This window comes from Mobula hypostoma, chromosome 23, assembly GCF_963921235.1.
Source record: "Mobula hypostoma chromosome 23, sMobHyp1.1, whole genome shotgun sequence".
NCBI lineage: Eukaryota > Metazoa > Chordata > Chondrichthyes > Myliobatiformes > Myliobatidae > Mobula > Mobula hypostoma.
The window spans coordinates 47,853,688-47,880,151 of record NC_086119.1 but is presented as its reverse complement, the minus strand read 5'-3'; the positions used below and the strand labels follow the sequence as shown (position 1 = coordinate 47,880,151).

At 39.3% G+C, this 26,464-nt stretch overlaps 1 protein-coding gene across 2 annotated transcripts in view; it reads left to right on the top strand.

Annotated features, from left to right (window-relative positions):
- Positions 1–26,464, top strand: part of ap2b1 (adaptor related protein complex 2 subunit beta 1) — a 275,766-nt gene that overhangs the window by 77,247 nt on the left and 172,055 nt on the right. For both annotated transcript variants that reach the window (XM_063031461.1, XM_063031460.1), the window contains exons 8-11: positions 2,040–2,160; positions 23,935–24,030; positions 25,175–25,290; positions 25,902–26,067. In XM_063031461.1, the coding sequence (XP_062887531.1) occupies positions 2,040–2,160; positions 23,935–24,030; positions 25,175–25,290; positions 25,902–26,067 (499 nt within the window). The remainder of the gene's footprint in view (positions 1–2,039; positions 2,161–23,934; positions 24,031–25,174; positions 25,291–25,901; positions 26,068–26,464) is intronic.

Below are 26,464 nucleotides of genomic sequence, written 5' to 3'. Positions count from 1 at the left end.
TAATAGAGTTTCACTCAACGTTTTTTTAGGAAATACATTGTAAAATATGTTTTTAAAATAATTTCTTTTAAAAACAGGTTCTTTGCAGACCTTTGTTAGAGCTAGCGACTTCTCTGAATATTTCAAACTGGAGCATGTATGTTTTTCTCTCTCTGAGTTTCTGCATTTTTACTTATTTGCCATTCATGCTCTGGGAATTGAACTGAATATTCAGAGCACACCTGGTGACATTTCTGACAGAAACATTATGGTATCTTAGTTATTCTAATCAGCCCAGGGTTTTGTTGCAGTTCATTCTCCAACTATCGTCTGCAAGTTTTCCTTAATCATTTACCATAGTGATTACCTGTGACTCCACTGTCACAGAAATGAATACAGGAAAAACTCCACTAATCTGCTATTTCATTTTACAGAAATCCTAATGGTTCGGCTTCTAGTTTGCAGGCGATGTTTTCTGTGCTCCCACTAAACTCAGCTGGGCCCCTTTACCCACGCTCCTTTTAAACTTGAATGTTTTCTTGGAAGTTTATCATACTATAGTGTAAAATTGCAATGTGGGGGAGCAGGTTCAAGGATCCAATGAATGAAACAGAAAACACAAATTTTAAAATGGGTACATTAACTATTTACTTAATACAGAACAGTGAAACACTAAACCAGGTATCTAGCTAAAAAGCGTTTGTCTAAACTACCTAAAACCATTATACAGTACATTTGGTTATCTTTTAATTGAACAGATACTCTGCTAAATCTCCCCGATTTATAAAACTGAAGACTAAGCTTGCTATGAACAGATACTTAACTAAATAAATGCGGGGGGGGGGGGGTCAATGTTTGCAATGCTCTTTTCTAATGGTCCTTCGCGGCGGGTCATGAATTCAGCCTGAAGTGGGTCCTGTGATTGGTAGAGGGGGTACCTCTCGCATGTGCTACTTATAGCCCCAAAGGCGCTCAGAACATGAAATAGGTGCTGTGGCACACAAGCCAACCAATGGGGAAAAGAGCATTGCATACACTTTAAATGAACCAATCACTGACCAGCATGACGGAAGCAGCTTTCGACTGGCAAATAAGTCGTGCCTCCACATGACAAAATATCCTAAAACAATGCACCAAAACAGTTACATGGACTACATGCAAAAAATGAGTAACATCCAAAACAGTAACATTCAGCAACTCTGCTAACCTAATGATGACTGATAATGGACCAAAGTACCAAGGGTGCTAGATGATCAGAGATCTATTGTAAATGAGTTTTATTTGTTTCTATTAAGAATTTGAAAGACTAGAGTGGAGGTTTTTCATTATATTCTGTTTTACACATTGTTCTTTGCACACTGGAGTATACTCGTATTATTTGAAAGAGCTGCTAAAGGATCTTTTTTTATCTTGCTGAGAGGCAAAGATTTAACATCCCCATATTTAGCCTCCGCATATCTAGCAATCCCTCAGTACCAGAGAGTGAGTTATGATCCTGCATTTGAATTCTGGAAGGACCTTGATACTGCAACCTGAGACAAGTGTACACTAAATTATGCATAACTAATACATTTTTTATAACAATTATGCAACTTCCTTTCTGTAACAGACATTTGGAAGGAACACAGAAAACCTTTCTTAATTCATCCCTTGTTTCCTTGAGAGAATACCTTTGCACTCAGCAGCTGGAGGTGTAAACAGTCAATTGCACTACCTTTGGAAAATAATGAGATACAGAGGTGTAGCAATTATGAAATTTCATCACATCAGAGCCAATTCCTTCAAGCTTTTTAGTACAAAAAAGGTTAGCATGGATTTTAGCAGATAAGTAAAGGTCCTAATGAAGGGTCTCAGCCCAAAACGTCGACAGTTTATTCCTGTTTATGGTTGTTACCTCACCTGCTGAGTTCCTCCATCATTTTCGTGTGTGTTACTTTGGATTTCCAGCATCTGCAGAGTCTCTTGTGTTTAAGTAAGACCATGGTGTTTGAATGAGCAAAGGATGTATGTGTTTTCTTTTCCCCAGCTATGCAATAATCATGCATGTTCTCATTTTTCAGACCCGAGATCCTAAAACAAGAGATAAAGGTGTTCTTTGTGAAATACAATGACCCAATATATGTAAAACTGGAGAAACTAGACATAATGATTCGCCTTGCTTCTCAGGCCAACATTGCTCAGGTCTGTATCTTGTCATGCAATAAGCAGGCATGTTCTTATTGTCTGTCCGGTAATGAGGGAAAGGGTTTAGGTTTAAAAAGGGAAGCATGACAAGTAAGGGAAGATGTAATCTGAAATATCCTGTTGAAAGAAAACATGCTTGACTCTTTTGTGACCATGAATTTATTTAAAATCTGAAATTTCCACATGGTAGAATGTTATTCAGAGCTAATTTGGTATCAGAAATTATTCATACATGTTGATTTGCCTTAAACTATAGTACTCACTGTTGTTCGTGCTGTCCTCTTCCACACACAATGCTTCACCTCAGTGGGGACGGTCTTACAAACCTCCTTGTTCTTGCTTTAAGCCAGTCACTATAATTCCAGAAAAAGATTTTCTTTAGTTTACCCATAGTCCTTCTAGGATGCTTTCGCAGGTCATTCTATTCAGCTCCAGATGCTCTTTGTTCATACAGGCAGTCCTTGGGTTAAGCAACTGTCCATAAGCCAATTACTCTATTAGAAACACTTATTTCCAGAAAAACCTATGTATGTTGTATTGCTATACATATCCTTGCTGTAATTCTCTCAGTGAATAATCACCCTTACACCAAACTATTAGAATATATTATATGGCTTCCAGCCATTAATAAATACCATGAAACATATTATTGTTATTGCTATCTTGAGAAATGCTTTAAAATGTAAGGGTGAATTTTCATAAGTTGGGTCATTCTAATGATAAACCCTGTAAATAGATGAGGGATCCCATTCACATGTGTTTTCAGGTGTGTCCGAATCTACTTTTTCATGATTTTCTTCAATCCATAAATCACATGCATGTCTTGTATTTCATTTAGATGAGTTAAAATTTTATTTTTTTGAATATACTGTATAAAAGCATCTTTATTTCCAAATGGAGATGCACACTGGCTTCAGGAGAAATGTGTCTCCTCTCCACCAATTCATCATCAATAGCTCTACAGTTCGCAACATTTCAACGTTCAGATCGATTCCCATCATTATTTCACAGGAACTCGTGGGACAACCATAAACTCCTTTATTAACAAAATTACTCAACAGGGGATGTAGTTCTTACCAAGTACATTTATTACCAAAGTGTGTACTGTATATTATATACAAACTTGAGATTCATTTTCTTACAGGCAGCCACAAAACACAGAAACTGAATAGAACCCATTTTAAAAAAACACTCATTGTGGGGATGAAGAAAAGAACAAATCATGTAAACAAACGAAACTCAGAACTAAAGTTCATATAAGTGAGTCTGTAGCCACAAAGCCAGTTCATGGCTGTAGCCAGTCCAGGAGCCCATTAGTTTCAGGCCACAGGTTCAGTTCAGCACGAAGGCAGGTTAACCTCGGCGAGCAGCAAGCCGTACACTGACCCTGACCTCGCCTGTGATCCCAACATCCTGAACTTTTCTGTCTGGCGCAGTATTTAAATCGGCCAAACATAGGCTCATTCTTCACTCTCCAGCCCGTGCCGTGCTGCTTTGATTCAGCTCCAGTTCCACTGCAGCAATGGCCAAACATTGGCTCATTCCTTGTTCTCGGGCCTGGGACCCTCTACCTGGATTTGGCCGTACACGCCCTTTTCAATCTGGGGTGTGCTTAGGTCGGCCAATCATTGACTCATTCCTCTCTCTGGGACCCAGGCTCTGCCACCTTGATTCAGCCTTTCTGTAGCATGCAACAACTTACTGCGCCTTTGCGTCTCCAGTTCACACTGCAAAAATGCCAGGTCCTGGAGGTGGTTCAAAAGCACAGCCCCGAAAGGAAAGTTACAGACTATTGATTTCAGAGATCGTTGTGCAGAAAAATGGAGCTATTTGTAGATCTGTTTGCTGTCAGTAAGGCGTGGCTTTGTCTCACCAGCGCCATCCTAAACCGGAAGATAAAAGTAGGGTAAAATTCCATTTTCCCCAGGACAAACCGGTGCTATTCCACACAGCCATCATAGAGAGCATCCTCACATCAGCCATTACTGTCTGGTTTGATGCAGCATACTCTCAGAATATACAAAACTACAACAAACTGTCAGTTCAGCTGAAAAGGTCATCGGCTCCAGTTTACCATCACTTCAAGACTTGTACCTGTTCAGGACAAATAAGCGGGCAGGAAAATTATTGCGGACACTACCCACACAGCAAACTGTCTTTTGTTAAAGCTCCCTTCTGGACAGTGCTATTAAAACAAAACTTCACCCTATCTTAAGTTTCTTCTTCCAAGCAACCACTCTAGTTAGACTCAAACCCCATCCTCTCCCAATCTACTGCCTATCTAGTCACTGCACTGTAACCACTTTAAACTGCTTTTTATAATGCTGTTTACATTATAACTACATGATGGTATTTATGTACACTACTATGCAAAAGTTTTGGGCACATGTATATAAGATTTTTGTACAGTATTGTATTTGTCAACGTGGAGCAGAGAGCAAGTTTGTAAATCTGGCAGGAGCAAAGGATGTTGGGAATGGCGTGGCTGGTGCACTGTGGGACAGGTGGCAGAGAAGGAGTGCCAGTGTGGAAGGATGGCGCAGGTGCAGACATACCCAGCCAAGGCACCAAGCAAGGTCATTTGATTCCAAACAATTGGTTTATTGATCAGTGCAGAATGTCTCTCTGATGCTCCCCTCTCTCATCCCCTTTTCCCAACTATAATTCCCTTCTCCTTGCCACTCTCAGTCCACTATAGAGACCCATATCAGAATCACGTTTATCATCACTCACATATGTCATGATTTTTTTATTTTTGCAGCAGCAGTACAGTGCAATACATAAAATTACTGTATTGATGGGTATTCTATTCCATATCGGTACTTTAACCTCTACTGTATATAATCCTTTATTCTACAATTGAATGTTTTTGTTACATATAGCGGCAAAACACACCATGCAAATTCTTAATACATGTAATTGTATATGGTGAATCAGGATGAGCCTTGATAAAGTCTATCCTTGATTTCTATGCCTGCCAAAATATCTGAATGCTTGTATTAAATCCAATCTCTCACTGCTTTGTTCCTTAATTTGAACACAATGCACACAATCTGTTACCTCAGCTGGGCAGCAAGCTCTGCATTTGTTCTGTTCCAAGGCTGTTAACTGTACATTTACCTTATTCTTCATAAATGCTGGAGCCATTTTGACTCTTTCATTGTTCTTCCTGGCACCTCCACCCCCTGTCCTCTTTGATCTTTCTCTCTGTCCTAGACCCTGAAGCTGGATTATTCATTTGATGCCACAGATACTCTCAACACAGAGTTTTTTCGGCATTTTATTTTTTGTTCCAGTTTTCAGCATCTGCAGTTCTTTGATCCTCTAACTGGTCATACATCTCTTTTGCAACCCCACAAATCTATCAGTGATGGAGCCTTCAGATATTTGCAGCTTTCTCGACTGATTCCTCTCCACCTTAAAATGCCAGGGAGCCGTGTGAGAAAATGTCATACTTGGCAAAGTTTTGACCATATGTCAACATTCTGCCAAATGAGCTGAAGTAATTTTTTAATGCAAGTTGTTTGGAAAGCTAGTGGTTCTAAATGTGCAGTGATTCATCTGATAATGGTCCAAGCAGAGGAGTAGGCAGAGCATTAATGCTGGCAGCAGCTAATAAAGTGATCCCCTTTCACCTTGAACCATTTCAATCAGCTGTTTTGTTTTTTTTCTCCTATGCTGTTGCCATACAGAAATTTGAAGAGTAAATAAACTCAGAGGCAGAGCTTAATCTGGAATGTTCAGTGTGCCTTCATTTGTACAGGGGTTCTGCATGTTTGGGCTTGTCCCGAGTGCCATTTACATTTCAAGCATTCCACAGCTACCACATCCTTATTGCTTTTTGCAGGGACTTGAGTCAGACATATTCAAGAAAGGAATACTTACAACAGTTATCCAAGTACAGAACTCAGTTTTTGTAAAACTCGGATTATTAAATAAATATTAGCTTGGCAGTAATTGTTATTTAATCTTTGGAGTGTACTGACAAACTTTGCTGTCTGCATAAAGTAATCAGATTTGCTTATTACTTTAAGGCTCTGAATTAAAGGTTAATGCACAGGGATAAAACATTTAGGGCAGCTTTTGTTCTTGTGGAATTGTCGCTTGAGTAATGGCATTTACTGTTCACAGACAATTTAAGAAAGCTATATTTACTTGATATACAATGTAAACTGACAATTATCAAAACAGGCTAGCAAATTTGTGGATAGACTTTGCATACCTTTTGAAACAGCCTTTCTCACTGGTAAACACTGAGTTCTGTTGCTGACAAACCAATTAATGAGGGCAAGTGTACAAGGTGTGGAAATCAGGGTTTCTATTTGGTTAGGGATGATTATCCCAGTACAGAGTCTTGACCTGATATGTCGACTGTTCATTTCCCTCCGCAGATGCTGCCTGACCCACTGAGTTCCTCTAGCAGTTTGCATTTTGCTTTCTCGTTGGTTTGTTGTTGAAATAATCATGAATGCCTCAAATTACTGAGCAGGATATGCTGAGTAGAATTGTAGGTTCTAATTCCTCTGATTTCCTAGGAGGCTAGTTTACTTATTAAGGGCAGCCTGATGAGGCAGTGTAAAATTATTGTATTGGACTTGAACTCAAATTCATGAGATCAAATTGCAGCTTAATAATCTGTGGTTTTAAAACAAAAAGACTGGCCTAATAAGGTTTATTACAAAAGTAACAGGTTATCATTAAAGGTCCACCCAGTTTAGTTCAGGAGAGGAAATCTTCCATTCCTGTGCTGTCTGGCCTCTTTGTGATTCAAGACCTACAGCAATCCTGTGCCTTTTGAGATGTTGACACAAGAAAATGCAGATGCTGCAATCCAGAGCAATAAACTAACTTCTGGAGGAGCTCAGTGGTAGTGTGCATTGTCTCCATTCTACTAGTGTACTGTGAATTCATTTCAAGGCATGCCCACATTCCAGTCACAGTTCAGTCTTGATTAAAAAATGTTGACCCGCCTTTGCCTCCAGAGATGCTGCTTGACCCTTAGTTCTTAAAGCAGTTTGTTTTTAACAGCCTGAAACTGCCTAGGAAACCAGCAGGTTGTGTTATAACTGTCTTGTTAGCAGAAAAAGTATTAAATCTGGCTGACTACACAACATTAAACTAAGTACTAATTTGGGCTCTGCAGAGATGCTGTCAGAGTCCCGTGAACAAACATCTGGGGAGACACCCCACTGACTGGTGAAACAACAGCCTGTAATTGAATTTTGAAAATCATACCGGATAGACACTTCTATGACAATCCCTGAGTGTATCCATTCTTATGGCAGGGCAGATTGACCAGAGAGAGTGGTACAGTTATGTGGGTGGGAAGGAATAATGTTGGGAAACGTCAAGATTGACCGCTGGCTCCATGAAGTCTTGTTGTATTAATTAAAAGTTCAAAGTAACATTATGGCAGTACATACATGTCACCATATACAACCTTAAGATTCATTTTCTTGTGGGCATACTCAATAAATCTATAATATAATAATAACCGTAACAGAATTAATGAAAGACCGCACCAACTTGGGCAACGCGACTGCTTCTTGATTAGCATCTGCTCACCTCCTTCACTAGTCAGTCACTCAACATTTAGGACAAATACAAATGAAAGGGAACGGAATTTACTGTGCTTGGGGAACTTGTTGTTCATCGCCTGTGGTAGCATCCTATTTAGCTATCAGTGGTAGCTAAAGAACGCACCTGCCAAATTGGATCTCTAGCAGTGACTTGATATGAAATATAAACTTATGTGATGTATCTGTCGTAGACCTACCTGCCCCAACACCATTGGTGGAATTGACTGCCTTGTAGCCTTTCATTGTTGCAACCACGTGCAGCGGATTAGACTAACAGATCGAAACAGTTGTTAATAGTATTCCCAATGTCTCATGGATACTAACGAAAATAACAGAAATGTATACTGCTGTGTCTGTAACCTCATGGCTCAGCATTTGCCACACTCCACCAATACAATTAAGGCAGAGTGTACTGCCCTCGCTGAGGTGTTGTAACATCAAATAGACAGTCAGCCAAACTCCATTCAAAAATGACATGATGTAGCCTCCTAGCTCCTTGGTTTTATTGCAGACTCAATGGCATGACATAGTGAATAAGTAATACAGTGGAATTACCACATTGTTCCATTCACATGAGTAAATATATACAGATAAGTAAGAACTTTGTTAAATTTCCTTCAGGAAAATATGATAAGAAAATACTACAGGTAAATAGTATGTGTAAACCATTTGCATCTAGGTTAGTGTCTAATAAACTTAATAATAACATTCTATTTCAGCAAAATCTTATTGATACCTTTAGATGAACTTCTAAACACTATTACATTAACTTACAAGCAATACTTACATTAACTTACAAGCAATACTTCTGCAGGAGAAACAATGGATGGCTTTAGATAGAAACTTTCATTCATAACATAAACCTTAGGTCTTCTACCAGCCAATGTGCTTTCCTACTTACTACTTCCTGCCTGTACAGGAAGTGACCTAATACAGATCTGAAACTGCCCATTTCTAAATGAGAGCTGAATGTGCTTAATCACACAGTAAAAGCAAACCACTTGCCTGAAGGGCCGAACACAGAAGTGAGACCCTTGTTCAGTGGGAACTGCTTAGAGTTGCTGAGAGCAGCGAAAAATAAGTGGTAACTCTGGTAAAGGTACAACATGCATGTTAAATGGCATGCAATGGTTAGAGAAAAGTGATCTTGCAATTTATGAATGGTGGAGGACAATTAAACAACTGTTCTACGGAGGTGGCTCCAAGTGCATCCTTAGATTCTTTGGGCTTGTAATGTGATTGCTAAAGATGAGGCTGAACTATTTGCACATGTCTTTAGCCCGAAGAACCAAATGTGGGATCTATATTGACTTCAGCTACTTTACTGAGATTTTAAGCAATAACTGAGAGTCTGTTCCAGTTCTGTAGCATTGGCTGTAACCAGTGTTCAGCATTTGTTGTATCCAGTATTGAGGCTGAAGCTCAGAAGGTATCCTCCAGGACCAGCTGCAGCATTTTCTGTTTCACTTTGGATTTTCATTGGAAGCAGCATTTTGCTCTTCGACAAAGTGGTCTTCTCCTTTGGCTCTGATTTGACTTTATTTGTTATGGTTTTCATGAAAATACTGGGGGTCCTTTGCCATGTTAAAAATGCAATGTAATGTACTATTATAACTGAGATGATCCAGTGCTTAGGTTAAGTTTCTGAACTTTGAGAGTTCATTTGATGAAGGAAATGATATCGGTGTGAAGAATATACAATGATCATAGAGATGTTAGCTGAAGGTTGTTTCTGTGTGCTGTGGTGTGGTGTTTGATGTGTAGACTAGTTTGTATTTGCTGTGAAATAGTGCACAGTAATAGCAAACTACTAAATGGTGTCCTGAAGGGTGATCAAAAACATGATGCTTCAGAAATGGCTGCTTTCTAGAGAGAGGAATGATAAAGATACATCAAATAATTTAAAATTAAGAATGACTTACTCAAAAAAAATTTGGTTGCATTTTGTTATTTAATCATCTAGGATTAGAGAATGTACCAGAGAGTTGAAGCAGCGTAAAATCCCTGGGTAGCGTATACTGGGGTTTAGTAGATTTCCCTTCCAAACAAAAACGAAACTGATATCCATTTGCTATAGAATTTTTAAAAATCCATCATTTACTTTGAATGGTATATTCCAGTATCGCATGTAGTTGGAGAATAAGGCAGCATTCTGTTCTTTATTTTGCCGTGCATTGTCCATATGCTAAACACGTAATGTCAGAATCTGAATTTCAATGCTGCTGCAAATCCTTTGTGACCTTGTTCACTCAGTCACCAATAAGCAGTGGCTTGTAACAAGTGGGAGACGTGGCCGAGGAGTTCGGGTAACAGAAGTTGCAAGTAGCATCTGTGCAAGAAGCAGTTACAGGGCTTTGAGTTCTCCCAGTTGTGCCAAATATTGGGAGCTCTGCACCATGTGTTGCCATGGTACTGCATGCTGACAGAACGCTGAAGGTGGAGTAAGGGACTTGGTAGCTGTGAAATCTCATGCAGAGCTCACTGACTCTCAATGTTCGGTCTAAGTGAGTTCATTAGCACAGTTTAATCCTCCGGCTTGTCTTACTCCTTGCCTGTTTCCTGGTGCTTCTTCCCATTGTAAGAGAAATATACAAGAAATAGTGGGTATGCAGACTCCCATGAACACATGGATATTTGTCTTGATTAAGGTCCACAGAGCTACATCAAAGAATTTATATGTAAGAGAGAAGTAACTTGACTGAAGTAATTCATGCTCCTTTCCACTCAATTTCAAGCAACATTACCTTTGTGCAGTTCTTCCATACAAACCAGTGTCTGTGGATTGAAGCTGATATGAGGTTCTCTCATTATGCTCCGCCCCTAAACACCCTCCCCCTTCATTCTGGATATCCTAGTATCGATTTTAAAATAAGCCATCTCATTTTAGAGCATGCTGTAGAACAGTGCAGTTCAGGAACAGGCCCTTCAGGACGTGATGCTGTGTCAAACAAATTAAGTTAATAATCAAATGCCCAATTAAATTAATCCCTTCTGCCTACATGATGTTCGTGTCCTTCCATTTCCTGTGCATTCATGTGCCTATTCGCCTTTTGAAAGTGGCTATCATATTTGCTTCCACCACCACCCAGACATCCACCACTCTCCATGTTTAAAAAAAAATTGCCTTTTCTTTCTTTTTAAATCTTTTTATTGAGTAAGTATACAAAAAAGGTAAGCCATATAAACATTAATACAATGTTAAAGTATAATAAAATTCCAAAAGATAACAATACCAAAAAGAAAATACTACAATGTAATTTAAGCATAAGAAACCAAGATAACATAATAGTATACTAAATTTTATATATATCAATAGAAAAAAAGAAAAAAAAACCCCCAAAAAAAAACCCACCGTGCAACTAACTAAAAGCAAGGCAAAGCAATGGGCTAACTTGAAACCAAACAGAGTTAAACTTAAAATCACGTCCTCAATCCCGACCTCCATTAAAACAGTGAAAAAAAACAAGAAGGGTAAATATTACATTAAATGAAAATATCGAATAAAAGGTCCCCAAATCTGTTCAAATTTAAATGAAGAATCATAAAGGTTACTTCTAATTTTCTCCAAATTCAAACATAAAATCGTCTGAGAAAACCAAAAAAAGGTAGTTGGAGCATTAAGCTCTTTCCAATGTTGTAAAATACATCTTTTCGCCATTAAAGTAAGAAATGCAATCATTCTACGGGCTGAAGGGGAAAGATTACTAGAAATTTTAGGTAGTCCAAAGATAGCAGTAATAGGGTGAGGAGAGATATCTATATTTAATACCTTAGAAATAATATTGAAAATATCTCTCCAAAAAGTTTCCAAAGTAGGGCAAGACCAAAACATATGAGTTAAAGAGGCTATCTGCCCCGAACATCTATCACAGAAAGGATTAATATGCGAGTAAAAACGCGCTAACTTATCTTTGGACATATGTGCTCTATGAACCACTTTAAATTGAATTAGGGAATGTTTAGCACAAATAGAGGAAGTATTAACTAATTGTAAAATCTACCCCCAATCATCCACAGAAATGGTAAGCCCCAATTCCTGTTCCCAATCTACCCTAATCTTATCAAATGGAGCTTTCCAAGTTTCATAATAATATTATAAATCATAGCCGATGCACCTTTCTGACATGGATTAAGGTTAATTATCGAATCTAAAATATATATAGGAGGAAGCATTGGAAAGGAAGAAAGTATAGTACTTAGGAAATTTCTAACTTGTAAATATCTAAAAAAATGTATTCTTGATAAGTTATATTTATTAGATAATTGTTCAAAAGACATAAGGGAACCATCTAAAAATAAATCCAAAAACCGTAAAATACCCTTAGTCTTCCAAGTTTGAAAAGCGCGATCCGTAAAAGAGGGAGGAAAAAATATGTTACCTAAAATAGGAATCGCTAACCCGAATTGATTAAGATCAAAAAATTTTCTGAATTGAAACCAAATGCGCAAAGCATATTTAACTATCGGGTTAGAGACCTGCTTAAGGCGTTTCGAATCAAAAGGAAGAGAGGAACCTAAAATAGAACCAAGTGTATAACCCTGAACAGATTGTAATTCCAATGCTACCCATTTAGGAATAGATAGTATGTCCCGGTCAAGTAACCAAAATTTCATATGTCGAATATTAATAGCCCAATAATAAAATCTAAAGTTAGGTAATGCTAAACCTCCATCTCTCTTAGCTTTCTGTAAATGTATTTTACCCAGTCTCGGAGACTTCCGGTAGCGCTCATGGAGTGAAGTCACGTTCTTGACTCGCTCCATTACCTCTGAGTTTTTTTTCTCTATGGTCAGCTATACTTTAATTAACCATTAAGGCATCAATTTTTATAATACTTTGAATTAAACTGAATTCTCTGACAATTGGATGATACTTAGATCTGCTATGTCTAAGAACGGGAAAAACGGCAAGGATGGTAAACCTCCGGTTAAACCGAAAGCTACGGATCTCCCCCCGACTGAATCACCGGTGACTTTGAAAGCGATATCGGAGTTAATTCAGAGGGAAATTTCAACCTCTGTTAGGGAGATGATTTGTACGGAAATTGCAGGCTCTGTTAAAGACCTGATTCATACGGAAATCTCAACTAATTTCCAGAAAATTGCCGATTTAATTGATAAGATGCAAACATGTATTGCGGAACATCAGTTGGCTATATCTGATCTTCAAAAATTCGCGCAACAAAGTGAGCTTAAGATGGGGAAAATCGAAGAAACAATTAATGTAATGAAGAAGAAACTGGACTTTTTGACTTTTAAAAAAATTGCCACACACACCGTCTTTAAATTTATTCATCTCTCCTTAAGTGCTTAGACCATAAGACATTGGAGCAGAATTCGGCCATTTGGCCTATTGAGTCTGCTCTGCCATTCAATCATGGTTCGTCCTTTTTCTCTCCTCCTCAGACCCACTCCCTGACCTTCTCCCCGTAACCTTTGATGTCATGTCCAATGAAGAACCGATCAATCTCTGCCTTAAATACACCCAACAACCTGGCGTCCACAGCTGGCTGTGGTAATATATTCCACAAGCTAGCTACCTGCTAACTAAAGAAATTTCTCTGCATCTCTGTTTTAAATGGACGGTCCTCTATCCTGAGGCTGTGTCCTCTTGTCCTAGACTCTCCCACCATGGGAAACATCCTTTCCACATCTACCATGTATTGGCCTTTCAACATTGAAAAAGTTTCAATGAGATCCCCACTCATCCTTCTAAATTCCAGTGAGTACACACCCAGAGCTATGAAACGTTCCTCGTATGACAACTCTTTCATTTCCAGAATCATCCTTGTGAACCACCTCTGAATACTCTCCAATGCCAGTAGATCTTTTCTTGGATGAGGAGCCCAAAACTGTTCACAATACTCAGGTGAGGTCTCACCAGTACCTTATAAAGCCTCAGCCTCACACCCCTGGTCTTGTATTCAAGACCTCTTGAAATGAATGCTAACATTCCATTTCTCACCTCGGACTCTACCTGCAAATTAACCTTTAGGTTGTTCTGCACAAGGACTCCCAAGTCCCTTTGCATTTTAGATTTTTGGATTTTCTCCTCTTTTAGAAAATACACTGCACATTCTACCAAAGTGTATGACCATGCATTTTCCAACGTTGTGTTTCATTTGCCATTAAGTTCTTCTGTAGTGTAGCTATTTCCTCAACACTACCTGCCCCTCCACTAATCTTTGTATCATCTGCAAACTTGGCAACAAAGCCATCTATCCCATCATCTAAACAGTTGATATACAGTGTAAAAAGAAGCAGTCCTAACACCACTCCCTGTGGAACACCACTAATCACTGGCAGCCACACAGAAAAGGATCCTTTTATTCCCACTCGCTGCCTCCTACCAGTCAGCGAACATTCTAACCATGCCAGTAACTTTCCTGTAATACATGGGCTCTTAACTTTGTAAGCAGCCTCATGTGTGTGCTACCTTACCAAAGGTGTTCTGGAAGTCCAAATATACAACGTCCACTGCATCATCTTTATCTATCCTACTTGTAATCTCCTCAAAAGAATTCCAACAGGTTCATCAGGCAAGATTTCCCTTAAGGAAAACCATGCTGACTTTGTCCCATCTTGTCCTGTGTCACCAAGTACTCCATAACCTCATCCTTAACAATTGACTCCAATATCTTCCCAACCACTGAGGTCAGCCTAACTGGTCTATAAATTTCCTTTCTACTGCCTTCCTCTTTTCTTAAAGAGTGGAGTGACATTCACAATTTTCCAGTCCTCCGGCACCATGCCAGAGTCCAATGACTTTTGAAAGATCATTGCTAATGGCTCCACAATCTCTACTGCTATCTCTTTCAGAACCTTAGAGTGCAGTTCATCTGACTCGGGTGACTTATATACCCTTGGGTCTTTCAACTTTTTGAGCACCTTCTCCCTTGTAATAGTAACTGCACTCACTTCTCTCCCCTCACACCCTTCAACATCTTCCACAGTGAAGACTGATGCAAAATACTCATTTAGTTCATCTACCATCTCCTTGTCCTCTGTTATTATTTCTCCAGCCTCATTTTCTAACGGTCCTATATCCGCTGTCATCTCTCTTTTATTTTTTTACACACTTGGAAAAGCTCTTGCTATCCACTTTGACATTATTTGCTCACTTGCTTTCATTAGACACTAGAAGACACTAGACACTAGAATACTACAGCACAGTACAGGCCCTTCGGCCCTTGATGTTGTGCCGACCCATATATTCCTTAAAAAAAGTACTAAACCCAGACTACCCCATAACCCTCTATTTTTCTTTCATCCGTGTGCCTGTCCAAGAGGTTCTTAAATATCCCTAATATTTTAGCCTTCACCACCATCCCTGGCAAGTCATTCCAGGCACCCACAACCCTCTGTGTATAAAAAAAAAACAAAAAAACTTACCCCTGATGTCTCCCCTAAACTTCCCTCCCTTAACTTTGTACATATGCCCTCTAGTGTTTGCTATTTGTGCCCTGGGAAACAGTACTGGCTATCCATCCTATCTATGCCTCTCATAATCTTGTAGACCTCCATCAAGTCCCCTCCATCCTTCTATGCTCCAAAGAGAAAAGTCCCAGCTCTGCTAACCTTGCCTCATAAGACTTGTTTTCCAATCTAGACAACATCCTGGTAAATCTCCTCTGCATCCGCTCCATAGCTTCCACATCCTTCCTATAATGAGGTGACCAAAATTGAACACAATATTCTAAGTGTAGTCTCACCAGAGATTTGTAGAGTTGCAGCATGACCTCTCTACTCTTGAACTCAATCCGCCCTATTAATGAAGCCTAGCATCACATAGGCCTTCTTAACTATCCTATCAACCTGTGCAGCAACCTTGAGGGATGTATGGATTTGAACCCCAAGGTCCCTCTGTTCATCCACACTCTTAGGTAACCGACCATTAACCCTGTACTCAGCCTTCTGGTTTGTCCTTCCAAAATGCATCACCTTACACTTATCCGGATTGAACTCCATCTGACACTTTTCTGCGCAACTCTGCATCCTGTCTATATCCTCTTGTAACCTTCGACAACCTACAGCTCCGTCCACAAATCTCCAATCTTCGTGTCATCTGCAAACTTACTTGATATTTCATCTTTTCCCTCCTAATGACTCTTAGTTGCTCTCTGTCGGTTTTTGAAAGTTTCCCAATCCTGTCTTCCCACTAATTTTTAATGCATGCCCTGTAGAATCAGATATTTAAACCAGGAGAGAAAGATACTGCCTGTCTATGTCTCTCATAATCTTATAAAGAAGGCGTATAGCATTTTTTCCTTTTGGGAATGAAGTCAAGAGTTCGAAAGTTATAAAGCAGCTTTGTGAAACTCTAGTTAGGTTGTTTCTGAAGTATTGCATTCAGTTCTGGATGTACCATTATTATAGGAAGGATGGAGAGGGTGCAGAAGCTGTTTACCAGGCTACTGCCTGGATTAGAGAGCATGTTCTATAAAGAGAGGTTGGATAAACTCAGGATGTCTTTACTGGAGTAGTGGAGGGTGAGAGAAGATCTGATAGAGGTTGCTTGGGCTAAATATACAAGCATTGACTAGTGATTGCCTTCATTTATTGGCACATTCCTTCACCTAATGCAGTTAACCAGAATCTGCAGAGTACAACTTTCAGCCAATATACTTAACTTTTGTTTACCTCCATTAACCAAAGATCAGTGCTGTCCTGCCATTCAATTAGATCATAATACCCTTTCCCAACAAACTAAATCAATAACATTTTAAAATTTTTACCTGATCTACAGATTTTCACTGTCGTTTGAAGAAGTACTTCCACTCCAGTTCTATTTTTTTAATATTCTGGACTCTCCCATCAGAAGAAATACTTTCATTCTATCTGTCTGCAAAGTTCTCTATGTCAACAGTCAAATTGGGTTGCCTGTTAAACTTATTACTTGGCTGAAACTTCAGTGAATATAATCCCTTCAGCCAGGAATCCTGCTGGACCATTCCAAGACCAATATATTCTTCATAAGCTGTGAAACTAATTTTATTTTACTTTTATTTAATGTGAACTGCACTTAAAGCATTGGGTACAAATTGCACCTGTTATTCTGAACAATGACTTTGCAGCATGCAGTTTTGATTTTCAGCTGATATTTTGAATCTGTTAATAGGTTCAGAATTGCAGATTTGCAAATTTGTAATTCAATTGGATCAACTGCTGAGAATAATTTGCTCTGCTTTGCCTGTGCTGCGAAAGCTGTTTTCAGTCTGCATGGGTTAGACAGGTCAGGAATGTGTTTTGTTCACCAATAATATAGAAATAGGAAGAATGAGCACATTCCCATCACAACAGAAAAGTAATGTGAATTATCAGCTGCGTCAGTTCATAGTGGGTTTCATTCTAGTGGTTTCGCCCTAAGTTTGCCTGTAAAATTATGCTCTCTTATACCCAGTGTATGTGCATATAGACATGGGGTTTACTGTGACTACATTGATCTTTTTCTATCCTCCAGTTTCTATTTTTCCCTAAGGTCAATATTTTTGGATTTCTGTTGATTTGATCTTCCATCATCAAAGCCAAGGCATTTTGTACTTCATCCCTCCTAGTATAATGTGACAGAGTTCCAATAATGATTTTTTAATTAAAATCCCTGCAAATGAGCGACCTTGGGGCTTGCATTAGCATGTTGCGATGCACCAAACAAGCTTAACAACTTGCACAGCATTTCCAAAGTTTATGTATAAACACGAACATATAATTGTGGTTGGTTCATTGAACCAGTTATTTATGAGAAGAGATTAGATTTATAACTGATAACTTGCAACTGCATAAACTTAAATGCAAGTATGGAAAGCTTGAGTAGGCCAAGGGCAGGAAAGACTATTAATGTACACTTATAAATGTCTTTTAGAGTGTTTATGTTCATGTTACTGGAGTAACACATGCATTACATGTTATATTAGATCAATACGTAGAACTATGATGTTGTGGCTATTACAGAGACTTGGATGTCTCTGGGGCAGGGATGGCTGCTGAGTGTGTTGGGCTTTAGATGTTTCAAAAAGGTTAGAGAGAGGCAATAGAGGTGGGAGAGTGGCACTGCAAATCAGGGATAGGATAGAAAAGGAGGAAGGCATGGAGGGATAGTCTACTGAATCATTGTGGGTGGAAGTCAGAAACAGGAAGAAGGCAATAACTCTACTAAGTATTTTCTATAGACCCCCCATAGTAATGGAAACATCGAGCAGCAGATAGGGAGGCAAATTCTGGAACGGTGCAATAATAATAGGGTTGTTGTAATGGGTGATTTTAACCTTCCTAATATTGACTGGCATCTCCTTGGAACAAGGGGTTTAGATGGAGTGGGGTTTGTTAGGTGTGTTCACAATGGTTTCCTGACGCAATATGTAGATAAGCCAACTAGAGGAGAGGCTATACTTGATGTGGTATTGGGAAATGAACCTGATCAGGTTTCAGATCTCTCGGTGGGAGAGCATTTTGGAGGTAGTAATTACAACTCTATCTCCTTTACCATGGTGCTGGAGAGGGATAGGAGCAGACAATTTGGGAAAACATTTAATTGGGGTAGGGCGAAATTTGATGCTATTAGGCAGGAACTTGGGGACATAAATTGGGAACAGATGTGCTCAGGGAAATGTACAGCAGAAATATGCCAAATGTTCAGGAAACATTTGCATGGAGTTCTGCATAGATATGTACCATTGAGGCACGGAAAGCATGGTAGCGTTAAAGAACCATGGTGTAGAAGATCTAGTTAGGAAGAAAAGAAAAACTCATGAAAGGATCAAGAAACTAAGTACTGTTAAGTCTCTAGAAAATTAAAAGGGTGCCAGGAAGGAGCTCAAGAATGAAATTAGGAGAGCTGGAAGGGACCATGAGAAGGCCTTGGTGAGCACAATTAAGGAAACCCCATGACATTCTACAAGTATGTAAAGAGCAAGAGGATGAGCCGTGTGAGAATAGGATCAATCAGGAGTAAGAGTGGAAACATGTGCATGGAACCGGAGGTAGCAGAGCTACTTACTGGATACTTTGCTTCAGTATTCACTAGTGAAACTGACTTTAGCAATGTGAGGGTGATTTACAGAGGACTGAAACACTTGAGTGTATAGACATTAAGAAAGAGGATGCGCTGGAGCTTTTGAAATGTATTAAGTTAGATAAGTCACCGGGACTGGATGAGATATACCCCAGTCTACTGTGGGAAGCAAGGGAGGAGATTGCCGAGCTCCTTGCGATGATCTTTGTGTCGTCAATAGGGATGGGAGAAGTATTGGAGGATTGGAAGGTTGCAAATGTTGTTCCCTTGTTCAAGAAAGGGAGTAGAGATAACCCAGGAAATTATAGACCAATGAGTTTGACTTCAGTAGTGGGCAAGTTGTTGGAAAAGATTCTGAGAAGCAGGGTTTGTGAGCAGTTGGAGAGACATAATCTGATTAGGGATAGTCAGCAAGGGCAGGTCATACCTTACGAACTTAATTGAATTCTTTGAGGAAGTAACAAAATACATTGATGAAGATAGAGCAGTGATGTAGTGTATACGGATTTACATAAGGCATTTGATAAGGTTCCCCAAGCAAGGCTCATTGAGAAATTAATATCGCATGGGATCCAAGGAGACCTTGCTTTTTGGATCCAGAATTAGCTTGCCCACAGAAGGCTATAGAGAGAGTGCAGAGGAGATTTACAAAGATGTTGCCTGGATTGGAGAGCGTGTCTTATGAAAATAGGTTGAATAAATATGGCCTTGTCTTCTTGGAGCGACGGAGGATGAGAGGTGACCTAATAGAGGTGTATAAGATGATGAGAGGCATTGATTGTGTGGATAGCCGGAAGAAATAGCTAATGCGAGGGGGCATAGTTTTAAGGTGTTTGGAAGTAGGTACAAAGATCAGAGATATGTTTTTCACACAGAGAAGGATGGGTCTGTGGAATGCACTGCCAGTGACGGTAGTAGAGGTGGATACAATAGGGTCTTTTAAGAGACTTTTAGGTAGGTACATAGAGCTTAGAAAAATAGAGGGCTATGCGGTAGGGAAATTCTAGACAATTTCTAGAGTAGGTTACATGATCGGCACAACTTTGTGGGCCGAAGGGCCAGTAATATGCTGTAGATTTCTATGTAGCACCATTGTCCTGAAAAATGTTGTCTCGTTTTTACTGTGTACTGTACCAGCAGTTATGGTCGAAATGACAATAAAAAGTGACGACTTGATCTATGTTACAGATCAGAGTTCAAATTCCATTGTGGTATCTGATGAATTAAAATTCTGTTCTTTTTACTTATTGAATCTAAATTTGTAAAGGTCCTTCCTCAGTGATGATGCCTTTGAAAGTACTAGGATATCATTAAATCTATGCTGGTCATTAATGTTCTCTGAAGAAGAAAATCTGCTGTTTTTACTTGATCTCACCTGTATGTGGCTCCACTCTCAAAGTAAAGTGGTTGCTTCTGGACTGATCTGTGAAAGGCTCATCAACCCTTTCAGTTGTGTTAAAACTACAGCGTTAAAATTTAACAAAAATACCCATGAAAGATGGTGCAGAGCATGTAAGAAGATTTCAGTTTTCATTCTGAACGCTATGGATCTCGTAGCATTAGTTGAAACGTGAGCAAGGAAATCATTCAAAGATGCAGCTCATCTCCAGCTTCCTAGTTGGGACGGTTGGAGATGGGCTTACATCTAGTAAATAAAAAAAGCTAAAATTTTCATTTCTTTGGAACATTCAGCGCTTCACTACTGAATTGTCATCAAAATGTATTCTCTAAATTTGTTGGTTAAGATATCAGTCAATCCATATGCAGCTGGTGGAAAAAAAATCTGATGAAAAAAGTTATTAACCTGAAACATTAAAGTATATTTATTATCAATGTATGTATACAGTATAGAACCTTGAGATTCGTCGTCTTGCAAGGCAGCCGAAAAACAAAGAAAAGCCCCCCACAAGACCATCAAGCACCCAGTATTGGGGGCGGGTGGAGATGAGAACAAATCATGTGAACAATAGAAAGAAAACAAATAACATTAACCACGGAGTCCCTGTGTTCACAGCTGCACAGTGTGTTCAGTGTTGAGGCAAGTGAAGCCGGTCCAGAAGCCCAGTGGCAGCAGGGCAACAGCTGCTCCTGAACCCGGTGGCATGGGACCCAAAACTCCTGCACTGGTCAAACACAGGCAGACGACGCTGGACACCTGTTCATTTTCTGCTCTTGTCCTCTACAATTTTCATCTTGCTCAATGCTTTAATCGACGCAGAGTAGTGGAGTTGACTGTGGCTTCAATGTTCCGCCAGTATGCACTGGCCATTGGACTCTCTGCTCTCATCCATGCTGCATCCTCCAAGAAATTGTAGAAGTGTAGAATTGTAGAAATTGTTTAGTTAGCTCAAAAATACACCCTTAAAAAGGTAATTGCAGGCTGCAGTAAAAAGAGAATTTGGTCGTTGTGTGAGCTGTCCGTGGGGTGTTGCTGTCGGTCGCTGGTGCCACCTTACCAGCAAACAACTCTTCTCTCTTCCTGGATCTGCTTGGTCTGCTGAGTATTTCCTGCATTCTCTATTACTATTTTCAAATTTATAGTATACACAGTAAAATTGACAAGCAGAAAATGACATAAAATCCCCAGTTAAGTTGTTTGGTGGTGTTTGTGAGTGAATATTGGGCTCTGATTCATTGAATATACGATTTACTTTCATGGAGCTAAAATGCTTGTAAGAGAGAAGTTCATAACTCAGATGCTTTTCAAAGGTTTCAATGGTACAGTTAATGTCAGAGAAATGTATAGAATATACATCCTGATGTGTTAGAAAGCTTTGTATTGAAACACGTCAAATATCCCCATCATGTAATTCACTGACTGAACTTCTATGCTGTATCAGCTGAAGCATTGTAGAATTGTGCTCCTCAGTACTGTTCTGCGTGTGTATTTGATTTGCATGACGCTGGAATACGTGAATATGGGTCAATCTTTTCTCATTGGGAATTTGATACCCCAAGGGTAATGAACTGATCAGGACAACAGTTTGTGCACCCTGATCCTTACTCATATCAGTGTTGATGGTGACTGACAAGGAACATTACCCATGTATTTTTAACAAGAGTGGAATCCAGGGCTATACCTTTAAGGGTTTTGGAAGTAGACAGGAGAAATTTCCTCACACCATCAAGTAGGGTAATACTTGGCAGAACCTTAGCCAAGGGAAAACTAGGAAAGGGCTCTTTGCTGTCCAGCTCAGCCCACTGTTCTACTCTCTCGGTTCCCAACCTGGAGTCTGTGGACCCCTAGGTTAATGGTAAGGCTCTATGGCATAAAATAGGTTGGGAACCGCTGCTCTACGTCCACGACTATGTGGCTAAACACAGGTCAAATGCTGTCTGTAAATTTGCTGATTACACAACTGTTGGCAGAATTTCAGATGCTGAAGAGGAGGGGTACAGGAATGGGATAGATTAGCTGGTTGAGTGGTGTTGAAACAACAACCTTACATTAAATGTCATTAAGATCAAGAAATTAATTGTGGATTTTTAGGGAACGCACACCAGTCTTGATCGAGAAATCATCAGTGATAAGGGTGAGCAATTTCAAGTTCCTAGGTGTAATTATCTCCAAAGGTCTATCCTGGCGCCAACATATTGATGCAATTAGAAGGAAGGCATGGCAGCAGCTATATTTCATTAGGGGTTTGAGGAGGCTTGGGCTGTCACCAAAAACTCAAAATTCTACCCATGTACTTTGGAGAACATTCTAACTCTCTGGTATGGAAGGGCCACTGCACAGGATTGGAAAAAACTGCAGAAAGTTGCAAGCTCCATCATGGCCACTAGCCTCCCCAGCATCGAAGACATCTTCAAAAGGCGATGCCTCATTAAGGACACCCATCACAAAAGGCATGGCTTTTTCCTCATTGCTACCATCAAGGAAGAGCTTGAAGACACACATTCAGCATTTTAGGAACAGCTGCTTCCCTACCACCATCACCTTTCTGAATGGACTACCTTGATTTTTTTTTTCTTTTTTGCTCTCTTTTTGCACTACTTAGTGAGTCTAATACACACAACACACACATATGTGTGTTTATATTTTTTAATTTTTTTTTTCTCTCACCTCTTATGGGTGGTGTGAATGTGTACTTTTCCCTCAATCTTGGGTCCTTTACCAGAGGCCTGGGAGCTTGAGGGTTTAGCTCAGTATCCTTGCTTTTCCTAAGTGTGCTCTTTTGGACTGAGATCTCAGATGTTGTTCCCGGGATTTGTTGAAGCCACTCTCCCAATCCAGGTGTTACAGTTCCAAGTGCTCCTATCACCACTGGGATTACTTTGACTTTGACCTTCCACATCCTTTCTATCTGCTCTTTCAAGCCCTGGTATTTCTCCAGCTTCTCATATTTTTCCATTCTGCTGTTACTGTCATTTGGGATTGCCACATCTGTTACTATTGCTTCTTCTTTTCCTTGTCCAATATTACTATGTCTAGTTGGTTGGCCAGTACCTGCTTATCAGGGATTTGGAAATCCCTCCGGATCTTAGCGCTGTCATTTTCCACTACATTCTTGGGTGTTTCCTATTGGGACTTGTGAGTGTCCAATCCACACTCAAGGAAATGTTCCTGTACATTATTCTTGCAACTTGGTTGTGCCATTCTGTGTTTGCTATCCCTGCCTGCATCTTGCACATTGTTCTCTGTGCTGGATGGTTTCAGTGGATTTTTTTATTATATATTGTAATCTACTGCTTCCGCAACAAATAATCGTAACGTAGGAGTGGTATTAAACCTGCCCTGATTCTGAAAATACTTATAAAGTTTAATGTCATTTTTCACATATAACGAAAGAGCAATAACTGAATGTTTAAGCAGGTAAAGTCATGAACGGACAGCATGCTGGTGTAAGAAATCTTTAATTCCAGCATGATTTTATTTAATACAAAAGTTGGATGATATAGCTCCTTGTTATTTGATAGGTGCTTTCAATAAAGTCAGTGGGTGTGAATAAAACTAGCTTGATGTGTTAAAAGCATCTGTTTAAAAAATGGATTACTGACCATCCTTGGAGAATAATTTTTGGTGTTCAGCTGCAATTTTGCTGCACTTCACTGGAAGTGAGGTGAAGTATGGAAATGCTCAGTGGGGTTTGCAGAGTATGTGGAGATGGCAATGTCAGTTATGTAGGGAAATTTGAGAAAATTTGGACATCGTTTTTAAACAAAGATTTGTGTTCATCTCAGGTCCTAGCAGAGCTGAAGGAATACGCCACTGAAGTTGACGTTGATTTTGTTCGTAAAGCAGTCCGTGCTATTGGCCGTTGTGCCATCAAAGTGGAGGTACGTACACTGTTGTAGAACTACAGTTTAATGATTTTGTGACCTTTTTTTGTGATTGGATGGGCAGTCAGCTTGATGATGTGACAGCTGGGCTCCAATGAGCCTTGAAAATTTAAAGTCACACTCACAGCCATGCATTGCTTGTCCCTACCTCCTCCTAGAGAACTTCTTGCTAGTTCAATGAGAAGTTGCAATTTTCGCAGTTGATAACAAACTATATTTTGAGGCAAGATTGAGCACCTGTGAATTTCTTGATGATGCATTGTAAGTCATAGTTTAATCATTTCAACCGTGATTGAAATCTAACTGAATTCCCAGACTTAACAGCTAACTGTTTTCTACAAAGTCAGTGCTACATTTTGAAGAGAGAGAGAATATTCAAACAATTTGATCCTGATTCTTTTGTAATGGTGTCAATGGTTATTTTGAGGTTTAATGTGAGCCATTCATTGTTCTAGCTTCATGTGGTCTGTGAATTCCTGTCAATTGAATCTTAACTTTTAAGTGCTAAGCAGCCATCAGAAGTTCAGGAATCAAATATAAATAAAATGGCAGATACTGGAATCTGAAATAAAAGAAGCTAAGATAAAAGGTCTTCAACCTGAAATGTGAACTGGTTTCTTTTTCTACACTTGAATAGCTGAGTTTTCTTTCTACTCAGATTTGTCTCTGATGTTTTTGCTCGTCATAGGTTAACCAATGACACAACTGAAAGCATTTTTCACAATATGTTCAGCTTTTGTGATATTTCTATGCCCACTTCTTCTCTGAGGATGCTAATTAATGTTGACAGCAGGTCCAATGTAACTTAAAAGCTTCACTCAAGCAACTATTCCTTGAATACTGGCAAGTGGTTGGACCACTGTGGCCAACATAGACAATGCCTTTCTTCTCTTTATGTGATATTCTCTTGCCTGAACACCAAGTACCACCAAGTTTTAACACACTAGCTGTTAAGTCAGAAGGTAATCAAGAGAGCACTGCTGAATATTAAAATATTTTCAATGCTTCTCCCTAAGATAAAATACACTTTTTAAAATGCTCTTCGACAAGCAATTGAATTATAATGGGTGGTCTGATTAATGGAGCTGTTGGGTTTGTTGCTTAAATTTCAGTTCTAATAAGCATTCTGTTCACGTCCTAGCAATCTGCTGAGCGCTGTGTCAGTACACTGCTTGATCTCATCCAAACCAAAGTCAATTATGTCGTCCAGGAGGCTATTGTGGTCATAAGGGATATCTTTCGTAAATATCCCAACAAGTAAGTGGAGAAAAAGGAAATTTGCAAGTGGATGTTATGGATATCTTTATGACAGTGTCTAACAGCAATTTGGTGGCAGTTTGCTAGAGGTGTTCTCAATCCAATATGCATATGTCTAGATTTTCCATACTACTATTGGATGTACTCTTTGGAGTTAAAACAAAACCCTGTGGAAGAACGAGAAGTATTTGAAATTAGCAGATGACTTGTTGCTTTTAAGCCTACTGTAAGCAATGATATTTGTGTCAAAGTGCTAACTCCTGTGATAGCTGTCATATTTGATTTAATTTCTCAGAACTAACTTTTAATTACGTACATTAAGAATTATCAGATACACAATTACAGAAAAAGTTACACACTTAGAAGTAGACAAGAATGTGATGGAGCTTGATAACAAATTCTATTCCATAACAGATAAGTCAAATAAAGACATCCACCAGGAATTAAGATATTCTTCCAATCATAGACTTGTCTTCCAGTATCAAAATGAGGCCAAGAAGGAATGGGCATGCAGTAGCAAATACAAACAGTGGAATTGAAATCACAAATGTGTTTTTTTTTAAATTGGTAAATAACTTGTATGTGAGAATTGCTTAACTTTGATTTCCCAGATATGAAAGCATCATTGCAACCTTGTGTGAGAACTTGGATTCACTTGATGAGCCAGATGCTCGGGCAGCTATGATCTGGATTGTGGGTGAATATGCAGAGAGAATTGACAATGCTGACGAACTTCTAGAAAGTTTCCTCGATGGCTTTCATGATGAGAGTACTCAGGTTAGTTACTGGATCTACATAGTAGATATTGTAGTATAGCTAGAGATCAGAAATTCAATATAGGACTTTGTGTTTGAGCTTATTGAAGAAAAGGGAATTCCAGGGGACAAATGTGATGAAGAAGTGCAACTAGTTACTAGATCATAAGATATAGGAGCAAAATTAAGCCGTTCAGCCCGTCGACTCTGCTCTGTCATTCAGTCATAACTGAAGTTTTTTAAACCCTATTCACCCTTAACTCCTTTACCAATCAGTTTTAAGTATCTATTTCTGTCTTAAATACACCTAATCACTTGGCCTTCACAACCCACTATGGCAATGAGTCCTGACGAAGGGTCTCAGCCTGAAACGTCGACTGCACCTCTTCCTACAGATGCTGCCTGGCCTGCTGCGTTCA